At 39.5% G+C, this 19,972-nt stretch overlaps 2 protein-coding genes across 3 annotated transcripts in view; one reads left to right on the forward strand and one right to left on the reverse strand.

Moving 5' to 3' along the window:
• ISM2 (isthmin 2) overlaps positions 1-4,733 on the forward strand; it is a 29,123-nt gene extending 24,390 nt beyond the window's left edge. The window contains exon 7 of the transcript XR_004591489.3: positions 411-4,733. The gene's annotated coding sequence lies outside the window, so the exon portion shown is untranslated. The remainder of the gene's footprint in view (positions 1-410) is intronic.
• A 5,546-nt stretch (positions 4,734-10,279) lies between these two features.
• Positions 10,280-19,414, reverse strand: AHSA1 (activator of HSP90 ATPase activity 1). 2 transcript variants are annotated; one of them, XM_087873542.1, is made up of 10 exons: positions 19,134-19,414; positions 17,219-17,332; positions 15,533-15,723; positions 15,236-15,318; positions 14,392-14,509; positions 13,759-13,847; positions 13,200-13,334; positions 12,720-12,821; positions 10,976-11,027; positions 10,280-10,693 (listed from the first exon to the last, which is right to left on the reverse strand). In XM_087873542.1, exons 4-10 carry the CDS (start codon positions 15,248-15,250, stop codon positions 10,521-10,523), a joined length of 684 nt encoding a protein of 227 aa, XP_087729668.1. In that variant the 5' UTR covers positions 15,251-15,318; positions 15,533-15,723; positions 17,219-17,332; positions 19,134-19,414; the 3' UTR covers positions 10,280-10,520. The 2 variants fall into 2 exon arrangements, with proteins under 2 accessions (XP_087729668.1, XP_034274112.2); XM_034418221.3 differs by lacking the exon at positions 17,219-17,332 and having other exon boundaries at positions 19,134-19,406.
• Positions 19,415-19,972: the final 558 nt, after the last annotated feature.

The raw sequence follows: 19,972 nt of genomic DNA on the forward strand, positions 1-19,972 counted from the left end.
AAATGTCAGTATTTCAAATTGTCAAGAAGATAACCAAGTGCTGTTATTTCAGTGCTGTAGTGGAGGATGTATGTGTATGCCATCTGACAAAAATCTGCAAATTCATTGTCATTTTTTTTTTTTGCTACCACCAAGTAGTTAGTGGACCATAGATAGCCTTTTGCTCTTTTCATGACTCCAATCAAATAACAGTCTTTTGCTTCCACAACAGTGGAAGTGGTCAGTGATATTTTAGTTTGAATATTCATCTCCAAGTTTCAGAAGTTGTCAGCAGTTGGTTCATTAAGTTTCTGCTTGTCATTTCCCATTATATTCCATTTCCCCCCAATTCTGCTGGATTAATTTCTGAAGTCATTACTCCTTCAATCCTTACTGAAAATTGCTAACTGTTTTACTTTGTTTCATTTTAGGATCTTCTGGGTTTTCTTCATCTTTCCTTTTTTTGATTTCACTGTTTTCTTCTCCAACATATAAAATAGTAATACAGTAACAAGAGCATCATATGACACAATGTGTTTTAAAAAATACTGCAATAGATTATGCTGCTATTTTTCTGGAACTTGATATGCAAGAAGAGAAATCTGAGAATGAGACATATAGAAGTCTAAGCTCAAGCTCAAAGCATCCAAGTTCAAACTATATATTTTATCAAGGAGATCATTCTTGATCCACAGCTCCACACATCCTTTTGTTGACTTAGTGTTTAAATGGTAAGGATCACTTAGCTGCTGCATTTTCTATCACTTATGCTCTTTTTCCTGTTGACAATGACCTTATGTTTGTCACATCAAAATGAGACCAGCTTGTAGACAAGAGATCATTGTAATTTGTCTGAATGAGAAAAAAAGCTGAGGAAGGGTCTGGAAACTATTTAAATAACCTGCTTGGCTTACTATTCCAAAGGAGGTATTAATGATTTATCACCTAAAATACAAATACTGGTTGCTAAGCAACTGATTATACAACATACCCATGTCTATATCCAGATGTGATGGTTGTCTTACAATCCTTTTTGTGGATGTTACTCTTATTGCCTTTTAGATCATAACCATCTGCTAGTCTGGCTTTTATCCTTTTTGGTGGCATTCCCTTTGGATAGGCATAGTTAGAAGGTTCCTCTGCATTGGCAAAAGATGGGAAACACTATATATTAACTAATTCTGAGCTGTTGCAATTGCTTATGGATAAGTCTCAGTCCTTTGTGAATCTCAGATTCAGGCAGTAACTCATGGTTTGTTGGGCCACATTTAAGGCTATGACCTGACATATCTTGACTGTTTATCCAACTTTCAGAAACCAGCTGGGGCAAAGCTGCAGTATTGCCATGCAGAAGGTGGCTGTTAATGCTATCTCTGTTAACCATTTAAAGTGTTGCATAACTACTGTTATGCTGATATAATAGTGAAAAATGACACCTCAATCATTTCTGGATGAAACTTGAAGATGGTATAAGTAAGAAAATGGCCTGAACTGTCTTATTTAAGATAGATAGATATAATGTACAAAAATGCAATTAAAAAGCTGCTACAGTTTTTTAAAAACGAAATAGTTGAGCATTCATGAATAAATCATGCAAAAGCAGATTCCAATGACAAATGGGATTTCTCTTTATTTTCACATATCCTGGTGATCTGCTGAGGCCCCCACAACCATATAAAATAGTGCGTGTGTGCACAGGAATAAGAGAAGCAAATGGCAAAAGTTTACGGTGTGAACTTGTGTGAGCTTAAATTACTCCCAGTGTATTTATGGTAGTCAGGTTTGAGAAAGTGGTTTGCTACATTTAAGCAGCAGCCACTGTAGACTAGTGTTAGAACTGAGATATACCACTGCATCCAGATGCTCAATCCAATTCAGTCCGCATGGTAATGGTGGAGAAAGATGATAGGATTTGGGAAAACTGCCTGTCAGTTTTCAGCCAGAACTGACCTCTTTTCTTTACTTTCAAAAAAGACATATCATGGACGAGCCCTGGTGGTGCAATGGTTAGTATTGCAGGCAAACTCTGCCTGCAGTCTGGAATTCTATCCTGATAGGCTCAAGATTGTTTCAGCCTTCCATCCTTCTGAGGTCAGTAAAATGAAGACCCAGATTGTTGGGGGCAATATGCTGACATTGTAAACCGCCCAGAAAGTGCTGTAAAGCACTATGAAGTGGTATATAAGTCTAAGTGCTATTGCTATATCCTTTAAAATATTGATAGTTTCTTAGAAGCAAACTGAACATATTTCCTCTCCACAAATGCTGCATAAAAAAGAACAAATAGATAATCTGTGTGATTGTTCCTTCATCCATTGCTCTGGTCTTCCTCCACAACTTCTTTCCATAACATATAGGGCCTTTCTCCATTGCTGGGTTAGTGCCCTATACTGTCTCTAAGGCAGCAGAAATATAATAGCTTAACAGGACTGATCTCCATCCTTCCTTGATTGCCTCTGTTGAGTCAAAGTTATTGGTTTTCTTTTGCTACCTCCTGCACAACTCAGCCTGCAGAAAGACATCCCCTAATATAAAACATCAGAGTTGGAAGGGACCTTGGAGATCTAATCAACCCCCTGTTCAAGCCGAAGAACTTATACCATTCTGGACAAATGCCAGTCCAATCTCTTCTTTCAAACCTCTAGTGGTAGACCATCCACAACTTCTGGAGGCAAGTAATTATAGTACTGCAGCAGGAAACATGGGCAGGGGAGAGGGGAGGCTGGCTAGAGGATTCCATTCATCATCTGTGGACTTCTTCCCTTCCTCCTTTCACTTTATTTTCTTGTACCATGAGTAGAATAGAAAACATTAAAAACCTAAGAATCACAAGCAGCACTTTTCCTTAGGAATTCTTTCCTTTTCAAACTTTCTTCCTTTAGGCAACACATGCTTGCCTGCAGATTCTTCCATCCTCTAGTAGTTCCCTAGGCAGGGCAGGGAAGAATTGGTTATATGTACAATCTTATTTCAGGCTGTTTCCCAAGATGTTTCACTATTATCCTGGTTCATCCTCTTTGAATACCTGGGATTTTTCTTTCTTAAATTCTACTCACTGTTGTATCCAATTCTCTAGGAATAGAATAGCAGTAGACAAGGCTGGCTAGAGAGGCAGTAGTGAGGCATGCCCTCGGCTGCCTGGAATGGGCGTTAAGTGGCACTAATCTTTGCTACTTATTACCTGAATTCACACAAGAGGTGCCACTAAGTAAGATTTGACCCACCTTGCATTGGTCCCTGGATGCCAAAGAAGGGAGATGCCACCACTGCTTCATCTAAGGATGAACCAAAAACAAGAAAATTGACAGGGAATCCGCAATTGGGTGCGGATAGGTGTTAGCCTATATTTAAACTACATAATCCACTATGGGCTGATGATTGTCAGGTTTTTGGGGTATTAAAAAGGAATTGGATGAATCTAAAGAGTTTTAGGCTACCAGAAGCTTTATTGAGCTGTTTAGTACATCCAGACAGAATACTTTTAGGATTGACCTAAACAAATATAATTCTCCATACATTTTTATGATTTTTCTTAACTTCCTTTCTTCTTGGTCAGAACTTTATCCCTAGTTTTATTTTTTTCAAGGAAGCTATGTACACCCTTTAAATTAATAAGCCCATTTGCTTACTAAAACTCAGTATCCCATCCTGGCATAAAGATCCGTTACCAACAATGCTTGCCTGTGAGGCACAGGGTTGCCTGGAGTCCAGGTCCAATGAGGAAATTCACAACTTGTCAACAAGGGTGGGAATCTGAATCACAACTGCCTGGAAGGAGTTGGAGCTGTCTACTTCTAGTAGTATATCCAATGTTGCTGGTATTAAAAGCACCTTACACTCTGGGAAAGCTTTACAATTTCATTTGGTCAAGAAAATGATAAGGGATGAATTTTATTTTTATACCAGGTAATTAAGATTCTGTGCATTTCTATTTAAGCAATTTTTTAAAGTATTGTATGTATATTGTTCCTTCATAATTTTATTGGTTATTTCAATATACTTTTGAATAAAGGTTTAATAGCATTTATGAGAAAATCTTTATCTGACTATAGATAAAAGCACTTTATTTCAAATTGCATGTGTTTGTGAACAACATTATTTGGTTGTTATGTTGCTTGGTCAGTTGATTTTGAAAGAGAGAATACATCGCCAAATGCTGCATCTTTAGGGAACTGAATCTTATTAACATGGTTATTAAGAATCCAGAATGTGTTACTGTTTGCTCTCCTGTCTGCATTTTAATTTTAATGAGTGAATCTCAAAGGGACACCCCAGTGTTTCCTTTCAAAAATTAAAGCATCTGTTTTAGCTTAGATCAGTCATTTTTTCCTGAACTTTTCTTAATAATTTTTTTCTCTGATGGAGAAATGAGTGTTTTAGATATAGTCTGTCAATGGCAGGATGAGAAATCAGTAGTCCTCAAGATCCTTCTGAATTACAATCATCCACAATCTCTGTTTACTGGATTAAAACCTCCATTTGAGTTGATGGGAGTCATAATCCAAAAACCATAGTATGGCATCTTATTCTAATTCTCTACTTCAGTTCAGTAGAATGAAAATTATGGGACAGTCTGTTCCCAGATTTTCTCTTGTAATTATATCTATTGTTTGTAATACTTAATATTTTAAGGAATGGAGATATTCAGGACGCTGAATGGGACTTTGATCTCAGAGGATGTTTGTATGAAATGCCAAAAGGGAAGCAAGATTTCAGGTTCTTCTGTTAGAAATAAACTCTGTGGTTACACTCTGTATGCTTCTGCCTCATTATTCTGCACTTGAAAATGAAGAATGTTAATCAATTCTAGACTGGAAACTGGAAATTCTCTGGCATAATTATGGACAATCAGAAATGGCACTTTTTAAATACTTTGGGAAGGGAGGAGATTAAAGACTGGTGGAACTATGACACGGATGAAATTTTCACTCTTTTTAAGGGATGTTGGTGAGCTTCAGGGTGCCCAAGAATAATATATATGTTCTAAGGTTTCCCACCCTGGTTTTATAATTTATAGCAGAGCTATCAAACTCACGACCCGCAGGCCAGATGCATCATGCTTTGGCCACGCCCAGTTTAGCGAATGGCAAAAAAGTCCCGATACGTCACATGACGCCGCTGTGATGATGTGAGTTTGATACCCCTGATTTATAGAGATCACGATACTGTTATCAACTAGTATTCCCAGTCAGTCTACTGTTCTACAGTTGTGTTGGACAACAGCGAGCCTCTGAATTGTATCTTTTATTTATTTATTTATTTGTTGCATTTCTATGCCGCCCAACTCCCTGGGGACTCTGGGCGTCTTACAACAAAAAATAATGCGAACAATATACCATAAAAGTTGTTTTAAAAAAACATTAAAAACCCATACACTCCATTCATGGCCGGATCTCGCAAGATTGCAGCAGCGAGATCAACAGCCCCAGGCCTGCCAGAAAAGCCAGGTCTTCACTGCTTTCCGGAAGGCCAATAGGGTGGGGGCGGTCCAGACCGCAGGAGGTAATTGGTTCCAGAGAGTCGGGGCAGCCACAGAGAAGGCCCTCCCCCGCGCGCCCGCCAGCCGACATTGTTTAGCTGACGGGACCCGGAGGAGACCAACTCTGGGATCTTACCAGTCGTTGGGAGCTATGCGGTAGAAGGCGGTCTCGAAGATAGCCTGGCCCTAAACCATGTAGGGCTTTAAAGGTAATAACCAACACCTTGAATTGTGTCTGGAGACCGATAGGGAGCCAGTGCAGCTCGCAGAGAATTGGTGTAATGTGGGTGTATCTAGGTGCATCCACAATAGCGCGGCTGCATTCTGGACCAACTGTAATCTCCGAACACTTTTCAAGGGTAGCCCCATGTAGAGCGCGTTGCAATAATCCAACCGTGAGGTGACAAGGGCATGAGTGACTGTGAGGAGAGCCTCCTGATCTAAGTAGGGTTGCAGTTGGTGCACCAGGCGAACCTGTGCAAAAGTCCCCCTAACCACAGCTGTCAGATGTTGCTCTAATCTTAGCTGTGAGTCTAGAAGGACACCCAGATTGCGAGCCCGTTCTGAGGGGGACAATTTCTCCCCCCCCAGGACCAGAGATGGACAATCGACATAGTCTTTATAATATCCATCATCAAAGATGGACACATATGGTCCCTTTTCTTAGCACGTTTTATGGTTATGATATGTTAAGAAGCCAATAAAAGAAATATAGATGTCTCTGTGTATGTATGGAGCACTGCCAATGGCTTTTATTAGCTGGAAACAGTTTGTATTAGGAAAGTCTTTTTGCTACAGAAATCCAGCTGGCCTTTTTCTGCAGGCTTGTGTGAAAGCCACACTCAGTTTCTCGTCACCAGTTTCTCTCTAGACTGCAGCCGTGCACAAGGACAAGCATTTGAAGCTGAGCCAAGCTTAGTCTGTCAATGAGGGTCATTCAGCCCCACAGGGCGCCTTCAGTAAGAATGCAAAGCACTCCCGATTGGGACCAAGTAAAGAGTGTGAGCCAGCATCTAAATGTAGCCAGCATCAGATTTCAAAGTTCTCTATAAGACTACAAAGCAAGATCCAGCTGCTTAGGAGAGGGTGTGCATTTAAACAAGGTGCTATTGAAAAGTTTGATGACAGACCCAAAAAGAAAGCCAAATCTTGTCTATAAACCAGGCGTTTCTCAAGAGAGCATGCGCTAATGGCTTTCAGTTGATTTACTGTATATTATGTAGCTAAAAGCCTTTGCAGAAAGGCTGTAACGGGACTTTTTCCAGGCTGTTAAGTTTCTTTCTAGTTGATGGTTAAAAGCTCCAAATCTTATAGCTATCCCTCATCCCCTCCTGTTATCTTTCTACAGCAGTCTTGCCCTTGTTGTGTCATTGGTACAAAAAATAAATCCAAAAGAAATGAGTCAATGGAACACCCAAACCATATTGTGGTATCAATGTAAAGAAATGCAGTATTGCCATCCGTATTTCTACCTTAGGAATTTGATACAGCTCTACCATGTACACCAGTGAAGTTGGAGATCAGAGAGACACTGAATAAGCAAAGTTAAAAAGACAAATTGATAGCAAGAAATTTTAGTCACTACAGAAAAGGCAATGACAGGGTTTACACATTGCATGGGGGGGGGAACAAGTCATAATTACAGCCTTGCATAAAAACTATGGTTGCTTTGGGGTGCACATTAGAGCTGCTGTTAACTTCTTTGTGGGTTAAGGAAAACTTGTTGATTCACCTGCTCTGATTTTGCTAGCAAATTGACTCAATGGCAGCTGCCTCCAAACATCTTTGTGGATTGAAGAGACTTGCAGGTTCTGTTTTCTTTCCACCTGCTTATTCATCTTTAGAAAATCAGAATGAAAGACAGCACTGCTGTATTCAGAACAGAATTAATTTCCCAAGTTTGGAATTTGTTTCCTAAGACAGACTTCAGATCACCCCATCCCAATCTGTGCCTTTACCTCAGAAATTTGAGTAAAGGAATCTAACAGCTTTCTGGCCTTTTCAAGAACCTAATATTGACTGCTATATTCCTTCTGGAAGCTCCAAACTGGCCAAATAACAGGGAGGATTAGTTGAATTGTCAGGGCAATAAATGCTGCCCCACCTTTTTCAGAGGGAGCAAACCACTACCACCCTTCCCCATTTACTGCCTGGAGAGTAGACTTTCTTTGTAGTTTTTGCATTCTGTATCTACAAATACAGCAGACCACAGCATTTGCTTTATGATCCCACAGGGTGCCTCATTGGCTATACAGAAATAAAGTGGCTTAAAATATTCTCAAGTGACATGATGGGTTTCTAGGACACTTTATTTACCAAGTCTTACAGGCTGTTAGCTTTTCTATATTTTTTCAAGATCGACTTTTGTCTCCAAATTCAGCAAAACCTCTGTAAGGACAAATTTAACACAGGCTTCTTAAAACTCTGAGCAGCAACTCCTCCCCAGTGGTTGCAAAACATTTTTAAACCTAATCAAGCAATGCAGGAAGCAAAGCTTGGGAGTATTGCCTGCACTCCTACTATGCTTGAGCAAGCACACACCAGACACAAAGTTAAGGCAAGGAGCTGCCCTAAGGGAGTTTAGAGATGACTAAACCAACCTATCATGTCTTCCCTTCTGTCAAAATAATTCACCAATCCCAGCAACACTGGGTGGGGCAGATTATAGAAGTATATGGACTAGCAAACATCAATATTGTCTTATTTTCAATATCTAACAATACAAAATTAAAAAGATTTTGTTGGATGGGAAAAGGAAAACTAATGATGACTAATTGTACAGTAAAGTAGATAAAATCAAAAGTATAATGAAAATGTTGTCTATTTTAATTGGTGGGTTATTTCTTGTCCAAACCTGACTGCAAGTTGTTTGACTGAGGTTTGTACAAATTCTTTCATCACTTTAGGAGGTGACAAGGGTGAAATTGATTGGAGAACTTCTTGTCATCCTGTCTTAATACTTTAAATGTATGTACATTTATGAACAAGTCTTGCTCATTTTAAGCAAGTATTAGAGATAGCACATTTCTCCTTGGTTTTACATAGCATCCCTCACAAATTATCCCCAACTCCAGATAATTAATTCCTGTTCTGGATGTATGTTATAAAGTTAAATTCTTTTTTTTCCAACAAAAAAATTCTCAGCAACTACTAACCTTGGAGCATATACATTACTTTGAGGTGTAAAATCCCCCATTTCAGGATGCCTGGAATAATTAGACCAGTATAATATAAAACTTAATACACTCTGGGAAAAAAAATTTTCTCTGTTAAACATACTTCAGAGAAGTAGGTTTAGACATTGCAGTCTCAGTAGTAAGACTTTAACTACAAGAGTCTTCATATGAATCCACTGCAGTAATTATGTATATCTCACAAAGCCATCTGTCTTATTATTCATATACATTGGATTTACAGTATATCTGGGAAACTGGCAGCAGAAGTGCAGATGAGGTGTCTACCTAATGGCTGCAAATTCATTTTCCAGATAGTGATTTTGAACTTCTAAAACCCTGCGCTCTCCTTTTTTAGACCACTGATTTGTTCTTCCAAAATGTAAGAACATAAGCAAAACTAGACCCACTGCAGCTGTTTCAAGAAGCTGACAGTATTAAACACACATTATTATAAACTCAAGCTCTAGTATAGTAGGCCTTGCTGCCATCATGTGGTCGTCTGAAAACTTAAAACTGAGGCCAACTGCTGTTTTCTATCAGGACCAACACTTTATAAAAATCAAACAATCATTTTCAAAATCAAAACAGAAAGATTAATAGAGAAATAATGAGGCACTTTGGAGTAACAAGACATGTTGCATGAAAATTCAAAAGCAACAGCTTACTTTTAAATGACGCATACTTTCCTTATCAGTGTTTGGCTATATTAGGTTATAAAAATCATGTGTAAATTTCTTCTTAAATTTAGGATCAAACATGCCTCACAAGTAAACAAATGAGATCAAAAGAAAAGCTAAGTTTGCATTTTCTTGGGATATATCTACCAGAGAGAGTGCAAGAAGAGACCAAATAGCAATATTACTTTTTCCCTTTTTCCTTTCTAATCTCTAATCAACTTTTAAACACAAATTCTATAGGTACAACTACTACTAGCCCCACCTACAAGCAAGAACTCAATTTTCCTGAAAGAACCTCAGGTCTATGGGTATAATTAATGTACTATGATCTGTTTATTTGTCTCTTTGTAATGTTGAAATATATTCTGAAGAAAGAAAATGAAATTTGCTTCTGAAAATCTCTTAGAATAAAATTGTACTCTCAAAGCTAACGATTTAAGGTACCAAACTTTACAATTGAATGCTGGTTTTAGGCAGATGTGCTCTCTCTTCTGATTTATACAGTCTTTGTTCTGGATTACAGCATACTTGAAATGCTATTATGCACATTGTACACCTTCATTTTACAGTACTGATTTTTGAAAGTGCTACATGGAATTTTTTTGGGGAAGTGCTGTTTTCCATTACAAAGGTCCACTCTCAGAGAATAGGCCGATTGAATGATAACATGGTTATGAGAGCAGATCAACTGCTAGGCATGAAATTTCAGCAACAGAGTTTAGAATACTTTTGCCGTTAACTGATTTGCTAGTAGCAGTGCAGCAATTTTTGAAAAGTAAAAATAAAAAGTTGTCCTTACATAATGATATGTCTTAAATATAATGCTTATGTTCCCATTAGTTAAATCCTCACATTTGAGGATTGAATTAATTGAATTAAGATCTCTATCCATGAAGAGTCGGAACTCTTCTGCCCTTTGCTTAAAAGCTCTTTTGATTTCTTTACTCAGGTAAGAGAGCTGGTACATCTTCTTTAAGTTATGTTTATTTAGCAATACAAGGTATATGTACATTTATGAGAATCCACCTTTGAAACCCATGAATTAGGAGACCTGCACAGGCAGGGAAGGGTCGGAATTGGTGCTGCTCAGTGGCCTTCGGGGCCATCCTGCTTGTCACAATAGTGAAACAGAGGATAAGAAAGAACAGACAAGAAGTGAATCAGTTCACATGGCAGAATCTTTGGGCAGAGACTCCGCAGTAGCCAGCATTAAAACAATCGGGCTCCATAGCCGAACGTCTGTTTAATACCCTCAAAATAATAACGTTGCCAGCCCTCTTTTGTTCTCTCTTCTTCACTGGCCGGGATGCCCTTCCCTTCTAGGCAGACTTCCGTTTCATCACCCTTGTCGACGAAGGTCAATATGATAGTTGCAAAGTGTCCTAAGAGAGCCAAATAAATTCCACAATCAGTCATGTAGCATCATCATGGGAAATACATAAAAACTAACCATACACTGATTTGGTGACACAGTTGTAGAAGTCTACCTCCAGAAAGGTTCCTTAAGGAATGGAACAGAGCATTTATCTAAGCCAAGCCCCATGAGGAAGGCAGGTTTTTTTTTTTTTTTTTTTTTGCTATCTGCATTCAGAATAACTTTATCTGCATCCCACCATCTCCACTTAGACATCTTTTGCTTTGATATTTGCAGCCAAATAACTTACCCTCTGGCCAGGACTTAAATCTCCATTTCATAGCAATCTGCTTTGCAGAAACCTAAAAAAGAAAGAGAATTTATTTACCAAGGAAATATTCATGTGAATATCCCAAAGGGGAAAGACTTCATCGGAAAGCCTGTGTTACCTAGGTAAAAGTCAAATATCTGGTCCTGCTATAAAGTGTCTCTGAAGTGTTGAATTGCTGGGCACATGCAGTGCTAAAGCAGAGCATTTCCCTTAGAAAAGGAAAAGCATCACTCTCAGTTTGCTCAGCAAAGTAAAGCTGCACCTGAGTTGAAACCTCTTCCTTTGCACTGCTTAATAAAAGCACATGAGGCTTTGTCTCTACTGAAATCAAGGACATCTAAATCTTGCTGCAACCCACTGAATTTACCTGACAATGACTTTTCTCTTACTCAATCTGGAAAAACAAACACACTTTTCCCATTTTGTTCATGTTCCCAAATGTTCTCAGGATTTTGAAGCCTGAGATAAAACTACCATGGTTTATTTTCCCAAAGGCACAGCCTGGTACCAATGTGAACATGGTTTATATGATCAAAACAAGCTGCTCCTTAATTGCTATCTTCTTCCATAAACTTCCCTGATTTACCAATGTTTGCAGAGCCTCGCTGCTCTAGAAATAAGGCCAAGCCATGGTTTGCAACAAGCCTTTCGCTTTTATAATAAAGTTCACAGCAGGAGGCAGGTGGGTAGGTTTAGGTGGCCAATAAAGAGCCCCAAGAGTTGGGGTGGCTCCAGAGAATCTCCTCCTCAGCTATAGTAGCATTAGGGAATAAAATTTTAAAGCAAGTGACAGTTACATGGCTCTAAGGGTGGGCAAAGATAGTTGGACCCCTGAAAAGAAAACCCTGAAAAGGCTAAGCAGAAGGACAGCTGCATCAGAATGTCTCTGAGCCATAATTTTTCATTTAATCTTTTCGGAGAAGCCAGAACTGGCAATTAACTTCTTTGCAACTCTTCATTCAAGTCAGAAAGAAAGCCATCTGGCAAAACCTTTTCTCTGCCCCATTAATCTCTTCTCAAAATTACTTGCTTTCCTTATGTTTCTCTGAATTCACCTCTCATTTTCTTAGTAAAGAGTGAATGGAATTCAATTCCCTATCTCTCACAAATATGAATGTATTAAATTTCTCAGAGATTGTAAAATATTGTTGATTCTCCTTCCCACTTTCTCCACCTTGCTTACAGCTTATCTTGCAGTCTTTTTTTAGGCTGTCAAATACAATATTTCAATTATGATATGCTAATTATTTAACAAGGGACACGATGGCTCAGCGATTAAAAGCACTGAGCTTGTCAGCTGGAGAGCTGACAGGCCTGGGTTCAAGATTCAAGTTCTGTGCAAGTGTGACCTCCCGTTACTTTGACCAGCTCCTGCCCATCTAGCAGTTCGAAAGTATGCAAATGCAAGTAGATTAATAGGTACCACTTTGGTGGGAGGGTATCAGCATTCCATCCTGGCCACATGAGCACGGAAAATGTCTTTGGATAAGGCTGGCTCCCTCAGCCAAGAAACAGAGATGAGCACCGTGTCCTAGAGTTAGACACAACTGGACAGGGGAATCTTTACTGTTACCTAATTATTTGACATAGGTGCACTAGCCCTTATTCATACAATTTACACACTTGGTGAGATCATGTGGGCAGGGAAATAATTGTCCAAAGGAAAGGCACTGTCCAACTTCCAAATAACATACAAAGGACTCATTATTACTAGTGAACTTACTAGTTCAATGAACTCGCCAGTGACGCTCCCATTTAACAGTTGGAATTTTCCTCCTTTGTCAGCCTCCACAACAGCAGCTGAGTGAGTAAAAGCTTGCACCATCTACGAAAATAAAATCCAGTCTATTATTAGATTTTTCTAGCTTTCAGGTAAGGACTCATCTACTGTCTCTTTTAAAGATTAGAGCAGTTTCATGGATGAAGAAATAGTAGCTCCTCATATTTCTCATGCTATTTTCAAATCAGGGAAAGGATGCTTAAAATCAGGACCTTTCAATTCTGAGACAATATAATGCTGATTCTTTTCCTTGGAATTCTGGAGGCATTTCTGCTATAACAAGTTGGCCACTGCTCTCTGACTGTAACAATAAGTAGGATACCCGAGAAGGGGAAGGACATTGATGGCCAACCAAACTTAAAAGCCTATATATTGGGCAAGAAATGGTACAAAACATCTGCAGAAAGTTCAGTATTAACCTACCTCCTGGGTAATGAATACTCTATAGAGATCCTCCGGGGATGTCAGAAAAATATCCTTCAACTTTATCTTGCAGGTAGGAATCTTAACTCCAACTGATTTAGATGCAGAACTGTTGCCAGCAACTTGTTCATTAATCTAAAACAGTATCACACATCACACAATTAAAATGCCCCTTAGTCGCTTCTGAGCTACAGCCATCCCAAAATTTCTCCAGATAAAAATAATTGCTGCATTACTTGCAACTAATCTTGCTTCTGGCTGGAACCCACCAGTCCCTGATAGCAAGCTATATATGATAGTATACAAAACAGTCCACCTTTTGCATTGGCTACATAATTTGAATAATTCATATCACAGAATATGCAGAATATATATTCCAGAATGCAATCTATAAAGCTCAGGATAACCTTATACTACACTATTTAATTTGTAATGTAAAGAAATCCTCTGTCTTTTGAGTGCCATTTAAGAAAAGGCACTAAGAAAAGAATCCTTTAAAACAATTTTGCTTAGACTTTCTAAACACCTATGATTTCAAACAGGATACTCTAAAGCTTACCTTGTGTTTATCTGCTTTATGCACAGGATGATTCTGTGACTCTGACTGTTCACCATTTACTGTAGGCAGAATCATGCCTTGGGTAAATTCTGAAAAGTATTAAGAACCGGTGTTCAGAAAACTACTATACAAGAATTTAAAAACAAATACACACAAACCTGATCTCCAGAAAGCCAATTTAGGAATATCTGTAGAGCAGTGGTGGGTTGCCCCCAGTTCGCACCGGTTCTATACTTGGTAGTAAAACCGGCAGGAGGCCCCGCCCACTGACCCCAATGTCATCAAAATGCTTGTGCAGAAGAGCGCGCGCACAAGCGAAGCAAAAGCGTGCACATGGCCCCATTGCAAACCGGTAGTAAAGGTAAGTAGAACCCACCCCTGCTGTAGAGCCATTGGGACTATTACACTGTGTCTCACTGGGATAGGCAACCTTTTGTATCCAGAGATCACAACTTCCAATTATTTACTTTTTCAGTTTCTAAAAGCTATAAGGGATGCTCTATGAACATAACCTCAAATTCTCTTATGATATAATATAAAGACCACTTCGTTCCTATAGCCATTCTTCTTTTCCTTTTAAAAGCTAACAGTTCAGCATAAAGCCCCTTTTGTCCCTTCTGGGTCCATCTGTACCTGTTTTAAGAGTGCTGATGTAAGTTTCCATAGCACTGCTGATCTGCTTTGCACCTTCTTGCTTCATCAAGTATAGGAGGTTTGTATCTGGTTCATCTTTTGCAAGACTAACATTGATCTAAGAATAGCAGAAAAAAAGATATATTGTTTCAACAGAACATGTCTGCTTTTACCATATGTATCATATTATACTGCTTCATAAAATCATTTCTTCAGAAACTATCAAAATAGTTTATGCCTTTGTGTATCAGAAGCAATAAGGGTGTGTAAAATATTCCATAAATGAACCACTATATGCAAATGATTGTTCCTTTAGGAGGTCTGGGCCCAAACAGAAATTGTGTGTTTTCGAAGTTTTCTTCTGCACGGAGTGAAATGCTTCTGTTCCAGGTATAGTTCAGATCAATGTGTTTTTAAGAAAGAAGGTATTAAGAACAGAAAAAAGCCAAGTATATTGATAGTGGTAGCTGAAGGAAAGAAAGAAAAGCAAAGGAAAGTTTGAGGAGGAGGGATAAACTATTCTGGGAGTTGCTGAGGGGACAAAGAAGGTGATCCATAGCTTTGCCTGTACAACCAATCTGGAATCCCTCCATCCCTCCAGATGTTGTTTTAGCTGAAACCTACAACAAAGCTAAACATTTTAAGTTTTGTTTCTGCAATGGGTTGTTCTGAGTCCAGAACAAAATATATTTCCTTTTTTAAGCATACTTCTTTATGACAGAGAGAGGGAGAGAGAATATATCAAGCAGAGAAATAAAGGGGAACCACAATCCTCCAAAAACAACAGTAATGAGATCTGCAATTCCTTTTCCAATGAAATAGCTCTGAGAACTATCAAGTTTACCTCAATGTCATCCATATCATTTTCATCTGAAAGATTGGGAATCTCCACATGACCTTTATATATTACACCTGTTTTTGAAGTACCTATAAAAGAGAAATATTTTAAATTAAAACCTTGGTTCAATGTCATTTTCCCAACAAATTTTGACAAATTTTGGCGTTCTAAAAATGGAAATATAAATGCTTCAATCCTATTTGTATTTCTTTGAAAACACTTCAGAGATTCTGATTTCATGGTATCATTTACTGGTAGTATTCAACATTTGTCTTCTTGTATAAAAATAAAATAGTAACTCACCTTTCCAAGACAATTTAATGTTCCATTCATAGAAGAAAATCAGTTTTCCTTTGCGATTGTTGATCGAGGCTTCCCCATCTAATTTGCTCACTTCTGTCACTTCACAAGTCCCCTCTGCATTCTCTACTCTAACAGTCAGAAAAAGTGTTTTCAACTTCTCTGATGACCAGTTAGATGCATCTCTTTCAGTCCTAAGAGGGAAAAAAAATGAAAAAGTGCAATAGCACACACTTTGCATTTATGCTCATATATAATAAAATCCTTCAAGTAGGATTTACTTAAACATGCGGTGTTGAGTATTTTGCACTGAATTGTACCAAGAGTTTGTAATTTGTTCACCTCTGCAAATTTTGCTACTGGTTCACTTGCATTATCTTTCTTCCTCAACTTAATATTGGGGCAGGAAAAAATGGAAAAAACAGCTAACAACCTCAATGGTTCTACACTCATTTTCCTTGGGACTGAATTGGCAATTAGGTTCAAAAGATACAGGACCCCTTACTATTTCCTGTGCTATAACTTTATTTAATAAAGTTGTCTCGCTCTTTCCTCTTTTGAGGTATCCCGCAGTCTAATAACTACAATTCCCTCATGATCTACTAATAGTGCTCATGTTTTTAGTTATCCAAAGATGGACTATAGTCTGCATTTAATGTGCTATCCCAGGGGCAAGAAGCAACCAGCATCTATAGCCATGCTTGCATGGAACTGAACTTGTTTTGATAACTATTGCTGTCCCTAATAGTGTAATATAATAGTTGCTTTATATTACAAAAAGCATTTTTACCCAGTAATCTAATGCATGTCAACCCTTAAAAAATATAGCACATTTTGTTTTTTGCCAATAATCAGACGATTATCTGAATCTGCCAACTTATTCAAAATTCATTTTTCACTACATGTTGGAAGTGCTGCAAGTCACAATAAGGGCTTTCCAAAAATTCTTTCTCATAGTACATTATGCTCAAAGATGTGTCTTTGTTCTATTAGTAGGCACATTAAATAAACTGCAGAAACCTCTTCTGAAGTTTATTGCATGTTGTAAACCAGGAAACCAATTCCGTCTTCTTCAAACAAGAAGGAACTGAAAGCCAAGGAATATGACAGATTTTGCCTCTTGCTTGCTAAAATGGGAAAAAGCCAGAACTCTTGGTTCGCATATTATTATAGGTAAACTTTTTCATGATTTAGCCTTTCCCATTAGTAAGAATACCTGAATGAGCCAAATTTGCATAGTCATTATTTTGATTACAATGTGAGCAGGTAAGCATAAAGTCTCACTTTAGTTGAGCTTAACTCTAAGTGACTCATGGACACCTGCAATGTTGTTTCCTTGGCAACAATGAGGAATTTGCCAATGATTTTTTCTAGGGCTTAGTCTATGCATATGAGATTTCTTTATGGTCTACCTTTCAAGTATAAATATGGCCTAGCTTTTTCCAAGATCAGTCAGGTTTTGCTTGGTGCTTCTACCTCTTGTAAGAAAAGATCAAAATCTGAACTTCTGACATGAAAATCAATGTGCAAGGCCAACTGATTGTGAATAACTATTCTACATTTATAGAATTTTTAAACATTTTTATTTTCGGCAAAAAAAGAATATCCTTCCTAAACCAGATCAAAATTAATTCAAGATTCGTATAATTCAATATTCTGTCTCCAAAAGTGGCTCTTGACAAAACTTACACAGTATGATGATAACAGTTGTTCTCTTTGTTACTGGAACCTGGCACATAGACTATAATTGTACAAAGAGGTTCTGCGTAGTTATGGAGATTGTCCAATCAACAATGGATTAATCTGCAATAAAATTAATTTGATTTGTATAACCCAGCAATTTCTGGTCACAGAATATTGTACTATATGAATATAATCTAGGAAGGAAATTCTTTTCTTACAGAAAAATCCATAAACGTCCTAAGGTAGAAAAATACAAAGCGCCTATCCCTTAATGAACTGGTCTTCTGCTTTTGCCATAAACAGAATTCTTCATTTTCTATATTTTGTAATTAATTTCGTATTAATATGTCAAATATGTTTTCCTTGTTCTCAAACTGTTTCTCTAGATAACACAAAACTGATAAAACTATAGAAAGCATACTTTCTCTCCATCCATTTAATACTATATTTCTGGCTAGTAAGTGAGCAAAACTGTCAAAATACAGGTTGTCCTTGACTTATGAACTCAATTGAGCCCCAAATTTCTGTTGCTAAGCGAAACGTTTGTTAAGTGAGTTTTGCCATTTTACGACCTTTCTTGCCCCACTAATTAAGTGAATCACTGCACTTGTTAAATGAGTAACACGGTTGTTGAATGAATCCGGCTTCCCCATTGACTTTACTTTTCAGAACATCACAAAAGTGGATCACATGATCATGGGGATGCTGTAACGGTCATAAGTGTGAAAACTGGTCATGTCACTTTTTTCAGTGCTGTTGTAATTTCGAACAGTCACTCAACAAACGGTTGTAAATTGAGGACTACCTGTAATAGCCTAAATGATTTTGAAAGGTCAGGGATAACAAAATACCGTATGACATGAAAATAAAACCCAGACAAGGCATGCTGCATACATTTGCAGAACCTAAACTATTAAAATTTCTGCCACAACTTATCTTTGGCACTGCTGATATTTCATGCTGTAAATGAGCCCCGGAGACAGGAAAAATGGACTTAGTGCACACCTGCATCTGTATGCCCAATACAGTAGCCAACACAGACATATACTGTACATGCACACAGCTAGTCCCGCTCTCCTTGATTGATATAGCGGCTTGATATATCTGAAAACAGCACTTCTTTCTATGTCAGGAAAAACCTACCGGCTTGTGCAGGTAAATTGTACTAAAAGAACTTTCCAGGCTTCTGAGAAACCAGCCTATTTCTGTCTATGGAGATTCTCAGTCATCCAGGTCGTAGTTGTCCCCAAAGACGCTTTTTTTCAGGAAGCCAACTGGACTTTTCTTGTTTTTTTTCTTTGAAGACGTTTTGCTTCTCATCCAAGGAGCTTCTTCAGCTTTGACTGGATGGTGGGGAATGGAAAGATTTACTATAGTCCTTGCAGACAGCTGCTCATTTGCATCCTTTTTAGGGAAACTTTGAGGCCACTTGACCCCACCATCCCGAGCTGAAGAAGCTTCTTGGATGAGAAGCGAAACATCTTCAAAGAAAAAAAACAAGAAAAGTCCAGTTGGCCTCCTGAAGAGAAAAAAAAAAAAAAAGCACCTTTGGGGGTTAAGCTTATTTCTGGCTTTGGACTAAGAGAAATTCAGGGCAGCAAAAAAAAAGATACCCCGGCCAGGTGGGTTTTTTCCCCCCCCCTCCGCCCCGATTTCTCGCTTTTCTGGTTAACTGTCAAAAGCCCATGCAAATCGCGCCCGTCCTTGGGAAAGGAGTCCCCGCGGATCCCGGCCAAGGCTCCTGCGGAGAAAAACGCCAGGCGGGGGGGGGGGGGAGAGGGAGGGAGGGACGCCGAGGGAGCAGAAAGGAACGTGGAGGAGCTCAAGGCGGCGACGGCAGCACCAGCAGCAGCGCCCGAGACTGAAAGCAGCCGCCCCTTTCGGGCTGCCCCGCAGCGTCCTCTCCCCGTCTCTCACCCACCAGTGCCAGTTATTGACGTTGGTTGCATCGGCGCGCTGCTCCACGATCCAGCGCGGGTCCCCTTCTCCCCACTTGGCCATCGGCGCCCCGAAGAAGCAGCTCCCGCCACCGCCGCCTTCGCTCCCGTCCAAGCCGAGCGCCGCCTGCTCCTCGCCTCTCTGGAAGCTACTAGAAGCGCCGGTACCGCGCCGCCTCCCGACTTCCGTCACCGGCCGAGCTTCCTTCCGTCCCCTCCTCTCCTCTCTTCTCCCCTCCATAGAAGTGCCATAGAAACAGAGGGGGCGTGGGGGAGAGAGCGGCCGCAGTCGTAGAAATGGAGCGAGGCGCTGGAGGGGCGGGGCGAAAGCGGCAGTGGAGGGTGGTGCTTTTTTTTTTTTTTTTTAATGCGCCGGGGAAATACACGCGCTGCCACACTCGGCATTCTAACTGCCCCCCCCACCCCCTCGTGCCGTTTGGTTGGGGCTTCTCCGTGGTGCAAAAACTCCGCGCCATTGAATTGACAGATGGCGCGGGAACCATTTCTCCCAGTCTTTTCGCGCTGCTCAGCTGAGTCGGGTGGCAGCGCCTGGTCGACCTGAGCGGATCTCGGGGGGGGGGGGCGGAGAGAAAAAGACAGCTAAGGGGAAAGTCTGAGGAGTCTCCCCCATAGCAGCGACCAAAAGGAGGGTGCGGGATAGCATAGGAAGCCTCTTGAAAGGCAGCCTGTGCGTGAGATACAGGTAGTCCACAACTTACGACCACAACTGAGTCCAACATTTATGTTGCTAAGTGAGAAATGTGTTAATTTCTCATTTAGCAACATATTCTCAAAAATTTGAGTTTTTTACGGCTTTTCTTCC

Source organism: Pantherophis guttatus, chromosome 1 (assembly GCF_059756535.1).
Source record: "Pantherophis guttatus breed Tessera chromosome 1, ASM5975653v1, whole genome shotgun sequence".
NCBI classification, from domain to species: domain Eukaryota; kingdom Metazoa; phylum Chordata; class Lepidosauria; order Squamata; family Colubridae; genus Pantherophis; species Pantherophis guttatus.